General features: G+C 33.5%; 1 protein-coding gene across 1 annotated transcript in view; it reads right to left on the reverse strand.

Moving 5' to 3' along the window:
- LOC129229964 (transmembrane and coiled-coil domains protein 2-like) overlaps positions 1 to 10,477 on the reverse strand; it is a 44,892-nt gene extending 34,415 nt beyond the window's left edge. The window contains exons 1-2 of the mRNA XM_054864347.1: positions 10,250 to 10,477; positions 3,381 to 3,558 (exon numbers count right to left, since the gene is read on the reverse strand). Of these exons, the coding sequence (XP_054720322.1) occupies positions 3,381 to 3,558; positions 10,250 to 10,477 (406 nt within the window). The remainder of the gene's footprint in view (positions 1 to 3,380; positions 3,559 to 10,249) is intronic.
- Between the last annotated feature and the right edge of the window lie 5,684 nt (positions 10,478 to 16,161).

A 16,161-nucleotide genomic window follows, 5' to 3' on the forward strand; every position in this document is an offset into this window, starting at 1 on the left:
ATGATATAGAAGAATGTGGGGCAAAGTGAAATTGGTTAAATATTTTCACAGCTTGCAGTGCCGCCCATCTAACAATATTTTAACTAATTTCTTAAGCATACAGTTGGTTCCAGTCAGAACATAAACAGCTCTAAAGGCCGAAGAAAACAATAATGTGATACAAATGTTTCAATGCTTTGTGATTTATCAAAAATATTTTCGTTATTATAAAAAGATAAAGTTTTGTAATTAACATTTTGAGTATTAATTGAGATTTAGTAATGTCCAGCCGGTACTTATTTAGTCAATACTAAGCATGTTTTGATTTTAAATATACAGTACTATTTGTCAAGTTCATGAGGGGCAAAGTGGGAAGGGGCAAATTCACTCATTAAAAATCACTTAAGTAAATAATTCATTAACATTCCTCTTTTTTTATTGATTTACCTATATATTTATTCATTCACTTATTTTCTTATTCATTCTCTCTCTCTCTCTCTCTCTATTCGATTCACTCACTTATTTTATATCATATGTTGATTCATATTTTTTTTTTATTTGTTCATTGCTTCATATTCATTCTTTTAATCATTCATTTCTTTATTTATTCATTCATTTGATGAAAAAATTTTTTAATAAACAAACAAAAACTACTATATTGGAAAAATATTTTATTTTTCATTTTGTTCCAAGCAAAAAAAAAAATTAAAAATTTTACTTTTTTTAAGGTACACATTTATTGCAAAAATAAAAAATAATATTTCAATACAAGTACAAAATACATTGCTCTTTTTTATGTAGTGTGAATTTCAAAACAGATTTCCTATTCGTTCATTTTGAAAAGAATTGATAATAGCTATTTCAGTTTGACCCGCATTCCTCAGGACGCGATTTTAGATCTAGTTTTTGCGACATGGAAGGCTCTGTTCAGGGGTTATGTGTAGGGGAACACATTGGAGATAGTGACCACAACAGTATTAGGTTTGGGATTAAATTTGATATGCACAAAGTAGAGAATTTTAGGTTTGTGCCCAATTTCAGAAATACTGACTTTGTGGCACTTCGGCAGAGTTTGAAAGCAGTTTTTTCTTCTGGATTGGACAATAGCGATGTGAATCTTCAGTGGGCAGAGTTTAAGGAAAATCTAGCGAATACGGTTAGGGATCATGTTCCTTTTAGGAGAAAGGGTGTCAACACGAAAATTTGGCCAATGTGGTTCTCCAGGGAAACTAAAGACGCTCTAAATTACAAGCAAGCTGCTTTTCATAGGTTTAGAGAAACAGGTCACAGTGCAGATAGGCTCCAATATTGTAAGGCAAGGCGTAAATTTAAGTATTTGGTACGGATTCAGAAAAGAGAGTTGGAGCAAAGACTGGCAGATAACATAAACAGGAATACCAAGAGGTTTTTTGCATACGCTAATTCGGGGAAAGTTTGAAATAGTCATATTGGGCCACTGGTTGATGAGCACGGAATTTTAATTCAGGACGATAGTGATATTGCTAATGTTCTTAATAACTTTTTTTCGAGTGTTTTTAACGATAACTGTATCTCAACAGTTGACACCAACAAGACACAAGCTATATTACAGCTTGAGGACTTTGTATTTTCCAGGGATGACGTTTTACTTCATTTGAAAAAAATTAAAGAGACTAAGGCTCCGGGGCCAGATAATATTTATCCGAAAATTTTAGTTGAATGTGCAGAGGAATTAGCAGATGTAATCGCAAACATTTTCAATGCTTCTTATAATTCGGGGACAGTACCAGAGGACTGGAAGCTGGCTAACATTACACCGCTCTTCAAGAAAGGGTCTAAAGGGAGTGCGGGAAATTATAGACCTGTGAGTCTAACTTCGGTGGTTTGCAAAATTTTTGAAACATTGATGAAAATTAAGATAGTAAATTTTCTAGAGACTAATAATCTATTGACTAGTTTTCAGTACGGTTTCAGGAAAGGTAAATCTTGTGCAACTAATTTATTACATTTCTATGACAAAGTTACCATGGCTTTGGACAATAAGAAGCCTGTAGATGTTGTTTACATTGATTTTCAAAAAGCTTTCGATAAGGTACCGCATGTTGCTCTACTTAGCAAATTAGCTGATATAGGAATAGGAGGGAAAACTTTCATTTGGGTAAAAAATTGGCTGACCGGAAGGAAACAAAGAGTAATTGTAAGGGGAAATTATTCTAATTGGAGTGAGGTCTTAAGCGGGGTTCCTCAAGGATCAGTGTTAGGGCCTGTTTTGTTCATTGTCTTTATGAACGATACTCACAAAAATATTTCTGGAAACATGAATTGTTTTGCTGATGATGTCAAAGTTATGGGCACTGTAGAAAATGAAGAACAAGCAAATCAGCTGCAAGAGGATCTAGATCATATTACGGAGTAGGCTGATAAATGGGGTATGGCTGTTAATGTTGGGAAATGTCAAGTGCTACATTTAGGGCATGGAAATAAGTGTACAAGTTATTATTTGCAAGGTTCAGTCATTAGTCAGGCAGACAAAGTTACTGATCTGGGGGTCTTAATAAGTCAGGATTTAAAGTTTAGCCAACAGTGCAGCATTGCTAGCAACAAAGCCAATAAAATGCTTGGGTTTATCAATAGATCTATTTCAAATAAATCTAAAGATGTTCTTCTGCCCTTATATAGAAGTTTGGTAAGACCTCATTTGGAGTATGCTGTTCAGTTTTGGTCTCCTTATCTTAAGAAAGACATTAATGTATTGGAAAGGGTTCAAAGGCGGGCTACAAGGCTAATAAGCGGACTTTTCCACTTAGATTATGATTCCAGGCTTAGAAGGCTAAAAATGTACAGTCTCGAGCAAAGAAGAGACCGAGGGGACATGATTCAGCTGTTTAAATTTATTAAAACGAAAGATGTTACGGGGCTAAATTTTAGCACTGAAAACAGGACAAGGGGTCATTGTTTTAAGCTATTTAAATCTCAGGCTAACATGGATATTAGGAAAAATTATTATTTTAGCAGGGTAGTGGAACCTTGGAACAGCTTACCGGAAGAGGTGGTAATGAGCAAAGGAGTAGACAGTTTTAAGAGGGCCATTGATCTTCACTGGGGATTGTAAATTGACTAGGACCAGTTTAGCTGGGCCCAGAGCCTGTTGCTGGTCGTCACTTTTGTATTTGTATATGACTACACTTAAAAAATAGGAATCCTTAATAATCTCTCCTTTACTACACACACATTCACACACACACACACAAAAGAAAAGAAAGATACTGATCTTTATTAGATATCAAAATGATTTTTCTTTAAATGAAACAAAATAACTATTATGCATTTCTCCAATAAACATCATAGACATAGCAAAAAGTTTTTGAACAATTTGAATGCTAAAATAATAGTGTTAACTAAAAAAAGTTGAACTTGCATACCATCTCTAGCAGTCTGTCCTTCTTTAATAAGCTCTTTAGTACGAGCTATTTTCTGCTGTGTTTGCTCTATTGCAGCTCGTGTTCGTTGAAGATCAGGGCTGTCAATGCTATCTTGTAAAACAAGTTGACTATTAGCAGATTCATTTGCACTGCCATTTGGACGCCAAACAGGAACTTCCTAAAATATTTCAAGTGTCTGAATGATTAATGCAATTTAGCAAGAAAATTAGTTGTATAAATGACTGAAATATAAGGTGACTAGAATTTAGAGGAGAAAAACTAGGACACACATATAGTTGTCACTTTTTCCACAGCCCAAAGTGTTAAACTTTATAATAATTTTCTGAAACCTTTCCCAGGTAATGCAATTTTAAAAAGGATCCTACTGCCCGAAATATTTCTTCATCTTTGTTTTACTACTTAATGGATTTCTTTTATTATGTCAAATACTTCAGTGATGGGGATTCCTTACTTTTAATCAGTACTACATTATTAAAAAAGAACTATCTGAGTTCTAATAAATTAAAACTAAGATTTTGATCCTTGCAAAGAAATAACATCTGTTCTATTTCTGAAGAACAAAGATTTAGGGGGGGGGGGTGCAAGGGCGCCTATATGCAAAATTGTAAGAGGGTCTCAGATATTTTCCCCATGGTTTAACAGGATATTTTCCCCATGGAAAACTGATTTTAGTGCAGATTAGAGTTATTAAAATTTGATGATTTTAATAACTTATTCATTAACGGCTGGAGAAGAAATGTTTTCTGATTTTTGCAAAGAAAAAAGTACTAAAAGCAAGGAAATTCTAATTTCTTCTAATTAATTTCGGGCAAGGCTTGAGCCCCCCCTTGCCCCTATATGGGCGCTCTTGGGGGGGGGGGGCAAAAATAAGAAAATGAATTAGTTTCATTATAGATCAAGTCTTTTAAATATTTTCATCAGAAACAGGGACATTTTGCCCAAAACTGGGAATTTTGAAATGACGAGCCTGACTGGAATGTCTGGTCACCTTAAAAATGTTTATTTTCAGTCTTAACAATTGGTGGTCTTTAAAAGACTTAAGTTCTAAAAGAACTACCTCTTTGCACATATACGAGGTCTGTAAATTAAGCAATGAGACTGGTAACGTTGCGTTTGATCTGGCAACACTGGAAGCGCGGGGCTTGGTGGAGTGGCAGAGGAACATGTTATCCACCTTCAGTACGAGTTTGACCTCGCTCAAGTCATTTGGTTGTGCGTAGCGATTGTTTTTTTGAAACAGTTTTTTCTATTGTGTTCTAAAAATGAATGACATCAATTTTGAGCAACGGTGTGCTATCAGGTTTTGCTTCAGACTTGGGCACAATGCAACGGAAACTCTTCTTAAACTTCAGCAGGCCTACGGAGATAGTGTTTTGTCAAGGGCCCAGGTTTTTCGGTGGTTTAAGGCATTTTCAGAAGGAAGAGAGTCGATTGAGGATGAACCACGAAGAGGAAGACCTTCATCTTCAAGAACCGATGAAAATGTCGACAGAATCCGGGATCCAGGGGCGCCGACTTGCAAAAACTATTGAGGGGGCTAGACGCCGCCGGTGATCCATAGGTTATGTAATCCCACTGCGTCCCCCCTCCCCCCTTTTCCAAAAAAAAACTAGTTCAGATTTTTTGAACCTTCAAAATGCCAATTTACATATTTTCTGGTGTATATGATTTATACAAACAATATGTGCCATGGCGTTTTCAGTGTCAATCTAAGAATTTGTATACCAATTTTCTGGTTCAATTAGATCATGTCACTTGTCTTCAGTGTGGGATATTTTTACAGTTCTATTTTGGGGGAAGTCGTGCAGTTCCGTGGCTAGGCATTGATATAAGGTAGGGCACTTGACTTGCATGGAAGGGCACTCCCATTGCGCCCAAATACAAAAAATATTGGGAGAGTGGGGGGCATACCGCGGGTTTAACCCCGAGAAATTTTCTAAATTGGAGATGGAAAAAGTAAGTTTTACACTTTTTTAAGCATTTTAGAGTAATATATTATCAACATTAGAATCTCGAAAACTCTACTCTCGCTAACTCGACACATGTTTTAGCTTTGAAAAACGAAAAAAAAAAAAAAAAAAACCACATGTACGGTATTTTTGTAAAAAGTTAATTTAATTTACAGTATAATAATTTTGTTTTTAGACTATTACAGAATAGTGAATATATATATAAAAAGATTGAAATTATATTTAAATAAATCTTAAGCTATCATTAAAAAAATAAAGCATAAGATATTGCTGTCGCACTTTGATTAATAAGTGAAATAGCTAATTTAAACTTGCTTTGAATAAGGCTCAGAGCTCATCAAATAAAAATAATATCAAACAATTAATTTGTTTAATAAAGTTAATATAGTATGTAAATAGCGGGTTTTTATAGGGTCTTATACCCTAAAAATATTTAAGTATTTGAAAATAACTAATGCAGTACTATAGTAATACGGTAATAAAATTGTACTAATATTTCGAAGTTTTAAATTTAACATTCTATATGTAGTTAATTCTCTATTTTACAGAGATTTTTAAAATTGCTTTAAATACCAATATTAGGGCTGTCTTTAGAAAGGTGCAAATGTCGACCGCCTGACTAGATTACTGAATTTGAAATCGTTGACGACTGGTCGAATATCCAATTCATCCAAACTATCTTGGTGGTTATGAAGAACAGCCAAGTTGTTCAATCGCTTCTGCAACATTGTTGATCGGACAGACTATCCGCAGGTTCGCACACTGGGATGAATTCTAAGCGCTCGCAGCAACGTAACACTATCATTATTCACACCACTCGTTTTCAGTTAACCTGCTTTTTACCGTAAAAATTATTTGTTGCAACCCATTACTGAATGTATTTTACAAGGTAACTATCTTCAAACAAGGAAAATAAAAAACGAGACAAATTTGTGAGTTTAGAAAGCATTAAATAACTAATAATTTTCTTAAATTATTGGGGGGGGGGGGGCTCTGCTCCCTCAAAATTTTTTTTGAGGGGGCACGGGTCCCCTCAGGCCCCATGGAGTCGGCGCCACTGCCGGGATCTTGTGCATTCAGATCGTCGGTTGACAGTCAGAATGATTGGGGAAGAGTTAAATTTGACTCACACCACCGTTCATCAAATTTTGACCAATGAATTGGGGATGAGAAAAATCTGCGCAAAAATGGTTCCAAAAAACCTTTCGCAAGACCAGAAGAACATCAGGAAGGAAAGGTGCCTTGACTTTTTGAATTCAATTGAAAATGACCCCCATTTTCTGGAACGTGTCATTACTGGTGACGAGTCTTGGGTGTTTGAGTACGACCCAGAAACCAAGCGCCAGAGCATGGAGTGGCACACTTCAACCTCTCTGAGGCCAAAAAAGGCAAGGATGGCGAAGTCAAAGATCAAATACATGCTGATTTGTTTTTTTGATATTCACGGAATCGTCCACAAAGAGTTTCTACCACAAGGTCAAACGGTCAATCGACTCTTTTACCGAGAGGTTCTTGAAAGACTTCGAAAAAGGGTCATTCGTGTGAGACCAAACATCAAGAACAAGTGGGTGTTGCATCACGATAATGCTCCTTGTCACACAGCAATTTTAATAAACGAGTTTTTGGCCAGTAAAAACATTCCTATGGCTCCTCAGCCTCCTCATTCGCCTGACTTGAATCCTTGTGACTTTTTTCTCTTCCCAAAGTTGAAAAATCACCTCAAGGGAAATCATTTTGGGACAGTCGAAAACATTCAAACGGCTGTAACCGACCAGCTGAAGGTTATTCCAGTATCGGAGTTCCAGCACTGCTACGAGGAGTAGAAGAAACCTCTCCAGCGCTGTGTGGCCTCAGAAGGAAGTTATTTTGAAGGTGACAATATAGAATTGTAATTCTTTTTGAATAAAAAATTAAAAAAAAATCAGTCTCATTACTTAATTTACAGACCTCGTATATGCAGGAGTGTTTGACTGAGAGCTTTCATGATCATGTGACATTTTTACTCACCAGGTTTTAGGTCCTTAGACAACTAGACCATTGATAAAAAGACTAAGAGAAATCTTACAATGTTAAGGAGTTGATGGTTGCATTATTGAAGTTATGGTCAATAGGTAGCAGAATCTTCTGTTCTGGACATTAAATCGCTACCAAAGTTGACCTGAACAGTCATCAAAACTGAGGCAATTTCAGTGTACAAAATTGCACCAAAAAATGTAAAAACACACTACTAAATTCTGTAGTAAGAAGATAAAATATTTTCTTAGTATTGTAAAAGACCTCCAAGTGATTGGTGCTAAAAGATGGAGGAGAATGGGGTTTGATAGAGCAAGATGACAAAAACTTTAAGAGATGGCTTTGGCCTGTCTTGGACCGTGGTTCTGAAGAAAAAGAAGTATTTTTCTACATGCACAGTACTCTGTTCTCAAATATCCTGAGTAAAGCACTTAAAAGCAAAGGGATGTAATTGCCAAAATTAAAAATTTGTAGATAACTAGTACAAATGGTAGAAGAAACTCTTACTGGCTTTGCAGCAAGAGTTGGTACTAGTAGTCCTGGAAAGGAATGTCATACTATACGATTAAGAAAAGCTCTTAAATGAAAGTCTACCTATGGTTGAACTTTGCATGCATTTTACTCGAAACTTTAAAGAGTAGATTTACAACCTTTTGCTTCTCAGTGCATCATATTATTAATATCAGCATTCACGAAATATACTGGAAAAGTTAGAATTTTGAGAAAAATACATATTTTAATCGAAGTTATTAATGAACTGTCAAATAACCACCTCAGGGGGGGGGGGGCTGATGAAAAAAAAGGCTTTATTATTACCTTACTTGCAACAGAAAAGCATGCTCCTTGGATATAGTGAAGTCTATTTACAAAAACTGATATAAGGACCTTTTTAAACAATAGTTTACCTTTAAATATTGCATTTGTAAATGAATAAGTAGTGAAGTTATCTCATAGTTAGCTGCGCTACAAGATATAACTGACCGGGATTCTCCTAAACAAAGGTGATATCAAAAGGACATCCCAGGCAGAACCTTCATACATATAGTCCTTTCATGAGGACGAAGAACTAGTCTAACTGTTTACATACCTTGAATGTTCTCATCCTCTTTCATTGATAACAAATGACTAGGTAAAAAATAATTTAAACTATTTCGGAAAGAATAACCCGGAAACAGAAGAAAATTGCAGCAAAAAATTCGGACCTTTATATTGAACAGACATTTAAGGAAAATGTTTATGTTCAGGTTCAGAGCTCATAGTAGCCTTAAACACTTAAAAAAATTTTATTTCCCATATATATGTAACATAAAATATAAACAATTTCCCCAACTTTAGTAGTTTCATGGAAAATAAAATTACTAAGGTTAAAGAAGATAAAAGAGGTGTGCTATGATAATGCAAAAAAAAATTTGGGAAAGGATAAGTTTTTGATATGAAACCAAAAAGCACATTAATTTTCCAAAATCTTTCTATGTGTCATTCCTAATTAAATAATGTAAGTAATAATTAAAAATTAACAAAATAACAAACAAATTTAAATTTTCCATCTAAATAAAACCAATTATGTGATATCTTTATCTTGAAATTCCTAACCTATGCCTATTTTATGCAATAGTCAATCCTACACTGTTGATATTACAATTACCTCATATATTCAAAAATAAAAACCTTGGTACTGTTAACAAATTTGAACAATTTCTTTCATAAAAAATTGAAAAACAATTTAGTTCACAAACAACATTCTAAAACATAATAGATTAATTGCAAAAGAATCCAGCAAAATATTCTTAGACATATTTAATAAAAATTACTTAACAATACCTAATGTTAAAAAATTATATTTTTTATTGCAACAAACTTAAAACTATTTCAATATTTAAAGATGGTAAATAAGTCTGCAGGGTAAGACAGTCTGTTATGATATATACTTGTATATTTAAATAGGAAACTTACTTGAGAATTCACTTGAAATTAGTCAGAGGTTGTTAATGTTGAAATGCAAACAAAAAATGTTAGTTTCAATGAAAATAATTTCTCGCTGTAATCACTTAAACTTTTGTTTTTCAGCAAAAATGTCATTCTGTCACACATGGAATTGCCCTTATTACAAAGGCGGCTGGTGCACCAAAAAAGGGGGGGGGGTCAAAATAAGTGTGTGGGGTTGGGAGCGTGGCCCCTGAAACTTTTTTTTTTCTTTTGTAAAATTGGACTATATTAAAGGCATTTAACATTACTCATTCAATGGCATGACCTCTAAAAATGAGGAATATAGCCTCAAAATCGAGATGGATAGCCTCTGTACATTTTCACCTTCCAATTCTCCATTTTTATGAAAGAGGATAAAAAAAGTACATTTACTTGGAATTTTTAGTTTTTACTTTTGTGATATAAATCACTCCACCCTCAAAAAAATCATTTTTCAATTGCTCTGTAAAAAGACTCTCTGTAAAAAGAATCGACTCTGTAAAAAGAGGTGGCAAGGCCCCGTTACTTTTGAAAATGAGAGGGCAGTTGCCCCCCTCCCCCTGTACAAGTCGCCTATGCCTATTATGTATGACGATGTAGCATTGTATACAAATTCCCTATAATTAATAGATCCCTAATTCTGGGATTTTATGAATCTAAAAAGATAATTTAAGACTAAAACGTACTTCAGAAGAATCTCATCTATTATAGTTGTACTGGGTCTCCTCAGTAAATTTTGTATCGAAGTTTTACTGCACAGATCTTATTATTTTAAGATTTACTCGAGAGAAAAAAGGGGCATATAAAAACAGAGATGGCTTTCAAATAGTCATCCCCTAAACTGAATTACAAAAACACAAACTTCATTCTACAAAATTTTATGAGGAATACTTAGCTTACCAGTTCTGTAACATCATCAGTATAGTTTTGTTCATCAGCAGGAGTTGAAGACAAAGGCCAACATGTTAAATATGATGAGGTAGAAGGAGTACTACCCCCTGAACCTCCATAATTAGGAGTCAAAACAGAAAGCGTGCTGGAAGATTGTGCTGTTAAATGCTTAGGTGTGTTATTTCCATTGCTAAGAACACCACTCTTACGAGGTATGACAGGACTTTTACGTTTCATTTTATCAAAAAGCCTAAAAAATCCAAGAGTGAATTTAGGTTTTCCTTATACATCAAGCATTCTCATATTAAAATACCAATAGAAATTTTAACCACAGAGATTTGAAAGCTGGCATTCTGTCTTGGGAAGATAAAGCGCAGTATCTGCAAAAATAATTTTTTGGGACATTTAAAGAAACATGTTTTGGATTCCATACTAACAGTAGGGAGAGGTTGGAATTAGAGGTTTTTTCTGACTGTATTTTCAGCGGAAACAAAATAAGCAAGCATGCGTAATAAAGCTAAAGTACAATAGATGACAAAAATGAAATAAATGCAGATACTGGGCTCTACTTTCCCATGGCAGTACTCGTCTAAGTTAGAAAAACAATTAAACACATTTTTTAGGGCACAAAATAATTGCAAGCATTTCAGATAATTTCTTGCAAATAAGCAATTTAGCAGAAGATAACAAAAAACTTAGGCTAGGCTTCTATTTTCTCCGAGGGGAGTGGGGATAGCTGAAGATATATAAAAAAAAAAAACTTATGACTTCCATTTTTCGGGAGGAGGGGGGGATTAACCAGAAAGCGGATTATCAGTAAGAACCTCTAAATCTTTTTTAAATTTATTTCATTTTTAAATACATTTACCACACTTAAACAAATCTATACCAGAATTTTAGAATGACAGAGGTGGATTCAAATTATAGCAACAACTTGTTCTTAGAAATCAATATAATTGTCAATTAAAAAAAATTAAAAATGTGAATGAAAATATTACCTGATAATGATGTGAAGTTTCTTGATTTCAATAAATTTTTGTAAAACACTGCCTACAGTCCAGAATACTTTAAAAATTGTAGACAGATGGGAATATATTCACAAAGGAGCAGCATATTATTTGACGGATTGATGAGAATAATTTTGCCCACAGAAGAAATAATTTCGATGAACATAGAATTGTAGGAGGTGGTAAAATAATGCATGGCCTTCGAGAGACTGTTCATAACCCTCATCTTATTTGAATGAAAATAGTTACCCAATTCCTATTCATTTCTTTGTGATGTGAATGTTTATGATGTTTGAAATATTTATTTAGCTCTCATTTGCTTGATAAACAAGAATTAATTTTGTTGATAGGGAGAAATTTTTCAATGTTGATACTTTACATACCAACCAACATATATCAGGGGTTCTCAAACTGGGTGCCGTAGGAGGAGGCGAGCAGTGCCTCGAAGTGTCTATGGTATCAATATATATATGTTAGCTGGGTTTGCCAAATAAGGTCAAATAGACTAATAAAGCCATCCCCCCATTTTTTGATTTAGCATGTAGTAAAAATTCGCTAGATCGTGACTTCATCGCCATCAGAAAGGCTAAGTGGTGATATAGCGTTTTTTAACAAGTGGTTTTTAACAACCAGACAAAACTGTAGCAAAAGTTATTGCTGAAAATTGATGTACAAACGACCTGATCTTATTTTGCTTCTACATGGTTCACTGTAGGTTGCTATTGTAAAAAGTTCTTTATAGTTCGTGTAGCCTAAGTTATGTCGTTGAAGAATTCAGAAAGATAAATGCCACTGTGTATTGTTATTTTTTCCTGTGATTTGATAACCTAGAAAAGCAAATTGTTAGGTGTTAAGGTTGTGGTTTCCTTTTGAAACAATCTGGTGTCCATATAATATGACAACGGATTATCGGATTGAGAATATGATCATGTGCTGTACATTATATTGTGCCATTAGTGCCAAAAAAAAAAAAAGAAAAGCAGAAAATATGGAATTATCAGGGGCCCTGAATATGATAATAGTTTTTTTTCTTTTCCATGGAAGTGAGAAGGAAATTTTTGATAATGTTCTTGAGGTTATCAAAGGTGGTTCAGTATGTATTGATATTAAAACTCTTTCAATTTGTTTTAGTTTCAAAGTACTTTACACTTTCCGACGTTTTGTGGTCAATTCTGCATGAAGTTATCTTTGCTACACTAGTTTTGCTTATTAAGGCCCATGTTACTAATAAGTTCAAATCACTTTTCTTTGCTAAAACTAATGAAAAACATAATTAATCCTAAAATTTTCATTTGGTTTTATATTTTTTCTTTGCTCTTGTGAGTCATCTGATAAATATGCACAAGCCGGAGCAGTTGAATCATAAAGGAGTGAGATATTAGGTTTTTAATTTTAGTGCAACCTTATTTGCACACTTACACAATTATCTCAAAAGAAAAAAAAAAAACAGAAATAGACTGGGGTACCGTGAGAAAATTCTAATTCTTCAAGGGGTGCCATGAGTCGGAAAAGTTTGAGAACCCCTGTTATGTATCATACCAGATAGGTTGCAATATGTTGCTCAAATTACACATTTTGGACTCTCAGCTCCACTTCTTTTGAAGTAATTGCTGCACTGTGAGTGACAAGCATGGGAAGCACTTTCATCAAGACATTTGAGCAATGGAAAGAAGGCATCAGAAGAAGTGGAACTGATCTATGCTACCTTCTATGCTCTGGAATGTCATGAGAGATGCTCCAGAAGTTGTTTATAAATAAAAATAATAAGAAAAAGGGGGGAAAAACTCAGAGTGAATAATTATATAGAGAAAGGACCAAAGGGTGAAATTTCTTTGAACTAAGAGCAAAAAAAAAAAAAAAAAAATCTAGTACCATATTCTCACTCTTGGACCTCAAACCATGGGAACTTGAATTTTTTTGCTGAACATTGATAAATAGCCAACCCCAGGCGTACCCATGATAGTATTTGTAGCAAAAAACAAAGTACAATTTAATATGCAAAAATGAAGACAAAATGTTCTTCCTTTCCTGCTACAGCTTTTCACAAAATATTATCGAAAAAAAAAAACAAACTGAATTTAGTAAAAAAAAGCCTTTGCTGAAAAAATTGTGATGAGAATTGCAAGATGAGATCGATCAAGTTTGTTATTATTTAGCAATGTTTCAAACAAAAGACTCATTCAGAGCGTTGTTAACGAATTGAAACTAGCAAATGATCATTTGACATTGTTGTGGAGAAGAATATTATATATCGTTTTCCTACACATTTTACCAGTAAAAGAATATAAAACCTAGATAATGCATTCAAAATATTATAAAACTTGATATTTAGAATTAATGTACTGTGCACCTATATTGAAGTTTAATGTTGCATTTTCCAGACTTATACATCGAAAAATTGTCCAAGATCTTATATTTTACCCGATTACACTTATGACCAGTGATGTTCCCATCAATTTTTCTGAGGATATACTCACAGTAATTCATTATGCACAGTATGTGCATGCAGTCACAAGCAGTTCAAAAGGCGTTGATTTATCAAGTGTTAAGAAATACAGAAATAAGGTTACTTATCGAAAAATGTTGTTAGCATTTTTGCTTTAGGAAAATTTAAAAATGCAATGATAGAATCTGAATTAGAAATGAAAATTTTTGAAGCTTGAGAGTATACACTATAATTCTAAAAAATGTTTGAGAGTATACGGCGTATATGGAGTATACCCTATCACTGCTTATAACAACTTCCAAAATCAGGAGCTGGAACTGCTTTTGAATTAATTAAATAAGAACATCATACTTTTTTAAATACTGTGTGTACTGAATTACTCAATAGGAAATACAAAATGATTCAACAAGAATTTTGGTTACTATCCAGGGTTCCTCACTTTCTTTTTTGTTCTGCATAACTAGCTGTGTCACACAGCTTGGCACGGTATACCTCAAAAATAAAAGTTAGGTCAAATGACACATATTTAACAATCAGGCTTAAATAAAAGTGAAAAACATGTAAAATTTCCGGTCAGAATCATGACAACAGCTTCCAAAAATCCCCATTAATACTTTGACATTAATCCCTATAAGTTTCCATTTGAATGAAGAAACTTTGTAAATCAGGTTAAGATTGCCCCAAAAACTCCAATACCTGAATGAATAAGGGGAAATATAGCTAAAAGGGTAATTAGACTAAACGCAGGGGTTCCAAAGTAGCATCAACAGACCCTATAAATCTTCATAGAACAAAGCCCTTATTCTACTATCTACATTAATCCCCGAAAAATTCTTACTTGAGAGCAAAGAAAAGTTCCTAAAATCAATTAGAATGAGGACAATAGTCTCTAAAATTTTTCATGAGACAAAGAAAAAAAATCCCTAAAATTTCCCATTAGAGTTAGGACAAGAGTTTTACTTAACACCCTGATAGAATAAAGGATACAGACAGATAATGTCAAATCTTCTCAAAAAATATCTATCTGGATAAGGAAAATAGTTCTAAAAATCCCTTTCCAAACAAGAAAAAAAAATCCAAAAGACATCAACGTTCTCTCTTTTAAACCTCAATGGAATTGGAAGAACAGCTTCAAAACATTTCCTTTTAAATAAGTTCAATAATCCCCATTAGAATAACAATGCAAGTCTCTCAAAATCCACACCAACATCAATTATTCTCAAATAACGTTAACGCCAAATCTAAAAGTCCCGATTCGATTAAAGTCAATAGTGAGAGTTTGTAGTAATATTACTAAAATAATTGCTTATCTTCTACCGGCAGTGCAAAAAAATAAAGAAATAGCAAAAAATAATAAAAAGGAACAATTTTTAAACCCTCCTACTATGGGAAAAGCCTCAAAGCAAAAGTAAGAATTTTATTTGTTCACACTTAATCAAAAAATGGCAACAGATATTCTTTTCAATGATTTACAAATACAAACAAATACAAAGGTGAGGATCAGCAGCAGGCACTGTGCCCAGTTAGGCTGGTCCTAGTCAATATATTAGTCCTCCATGTACAACAATGGCCCTCTTACAGCTATTGACCCCCTCTCTCATTACAGTCTTATCCAGTAAGCTGTTCCAAGTACCCACAACCATACTAAGTAAAGTAGTAAATTTTCCTAATTTCCAGAGAAGCCTTGGATTTGAAAAGCTTAAAACAATGACCCCTCGTCCTGCTTTCCCTGCAAAAATTTAATCCCGCTGACATCTTTTATTCTGATAAATTTAAACAATTGAATTATTTCTCCTTCAACTCTCCTTTGCTCCAGGATATACATATTAATAGTAAGCTTCCAATTTTCACCATTTTGCATTGAAAAAAGGGATTCCCTGAATGCTGATCTCCATTTACTTCTCTGTTCAAACTCAAGATCTCCAACTACGACCGAAAGATCACAATCATTTATTACATGAATTTTATATTCTTATTATGACATTTTGCATACTCATACCACTGTCCAGCTATCTATCACTAAAAATATTTAAAAATTACATATCCTGAAAATGAAAGAAAAAAGATCCATTTTGAAAACAAATGCTATTTTAATACACCAACAAACTTTCTTTTTAATGGTAACAGGGTAAAAAAAAAATTTAAAATTTATTTTGGATTTTTTAAAAATTTTGTTAATCATTTATTTATAACTATTTAATTATTATTATTATTATTATTATTATTTTGACAAAGCCTGTTTTTGAGTTTAAATCAATATAATATGGTCATAAGCATAAATGTGATAACATGGTGGGATTTATTTTTGTAGAAAATCCTTTTCTGCATAACTACTTATTACAAAGAATAGCAACTACTAATAGAACCGAATAGCCAATCCTAAAAATATAAGTATGAATTCAAATTTTTGGAGCAATATTATAAAATTTTATACTTTGAAATACTTAATCTTTAAAATGCTTGTTGAA

The sequence above is a fragment of the Uloborus diversus genome, chromosome 9, assembly GCF_026930045.1.
Source record: "Uloborus diversus isolate 005 chromosome 9, Udiv.v.3.1, whole genome shotgun sequence".
NCBI classification, from domain to species: domain Eukaryota; kingdom Metazoa; phylum Arthropoda; class Arachnida; order Araneae; family Uloboridae; genus Uloborus; species Uloborus diversus.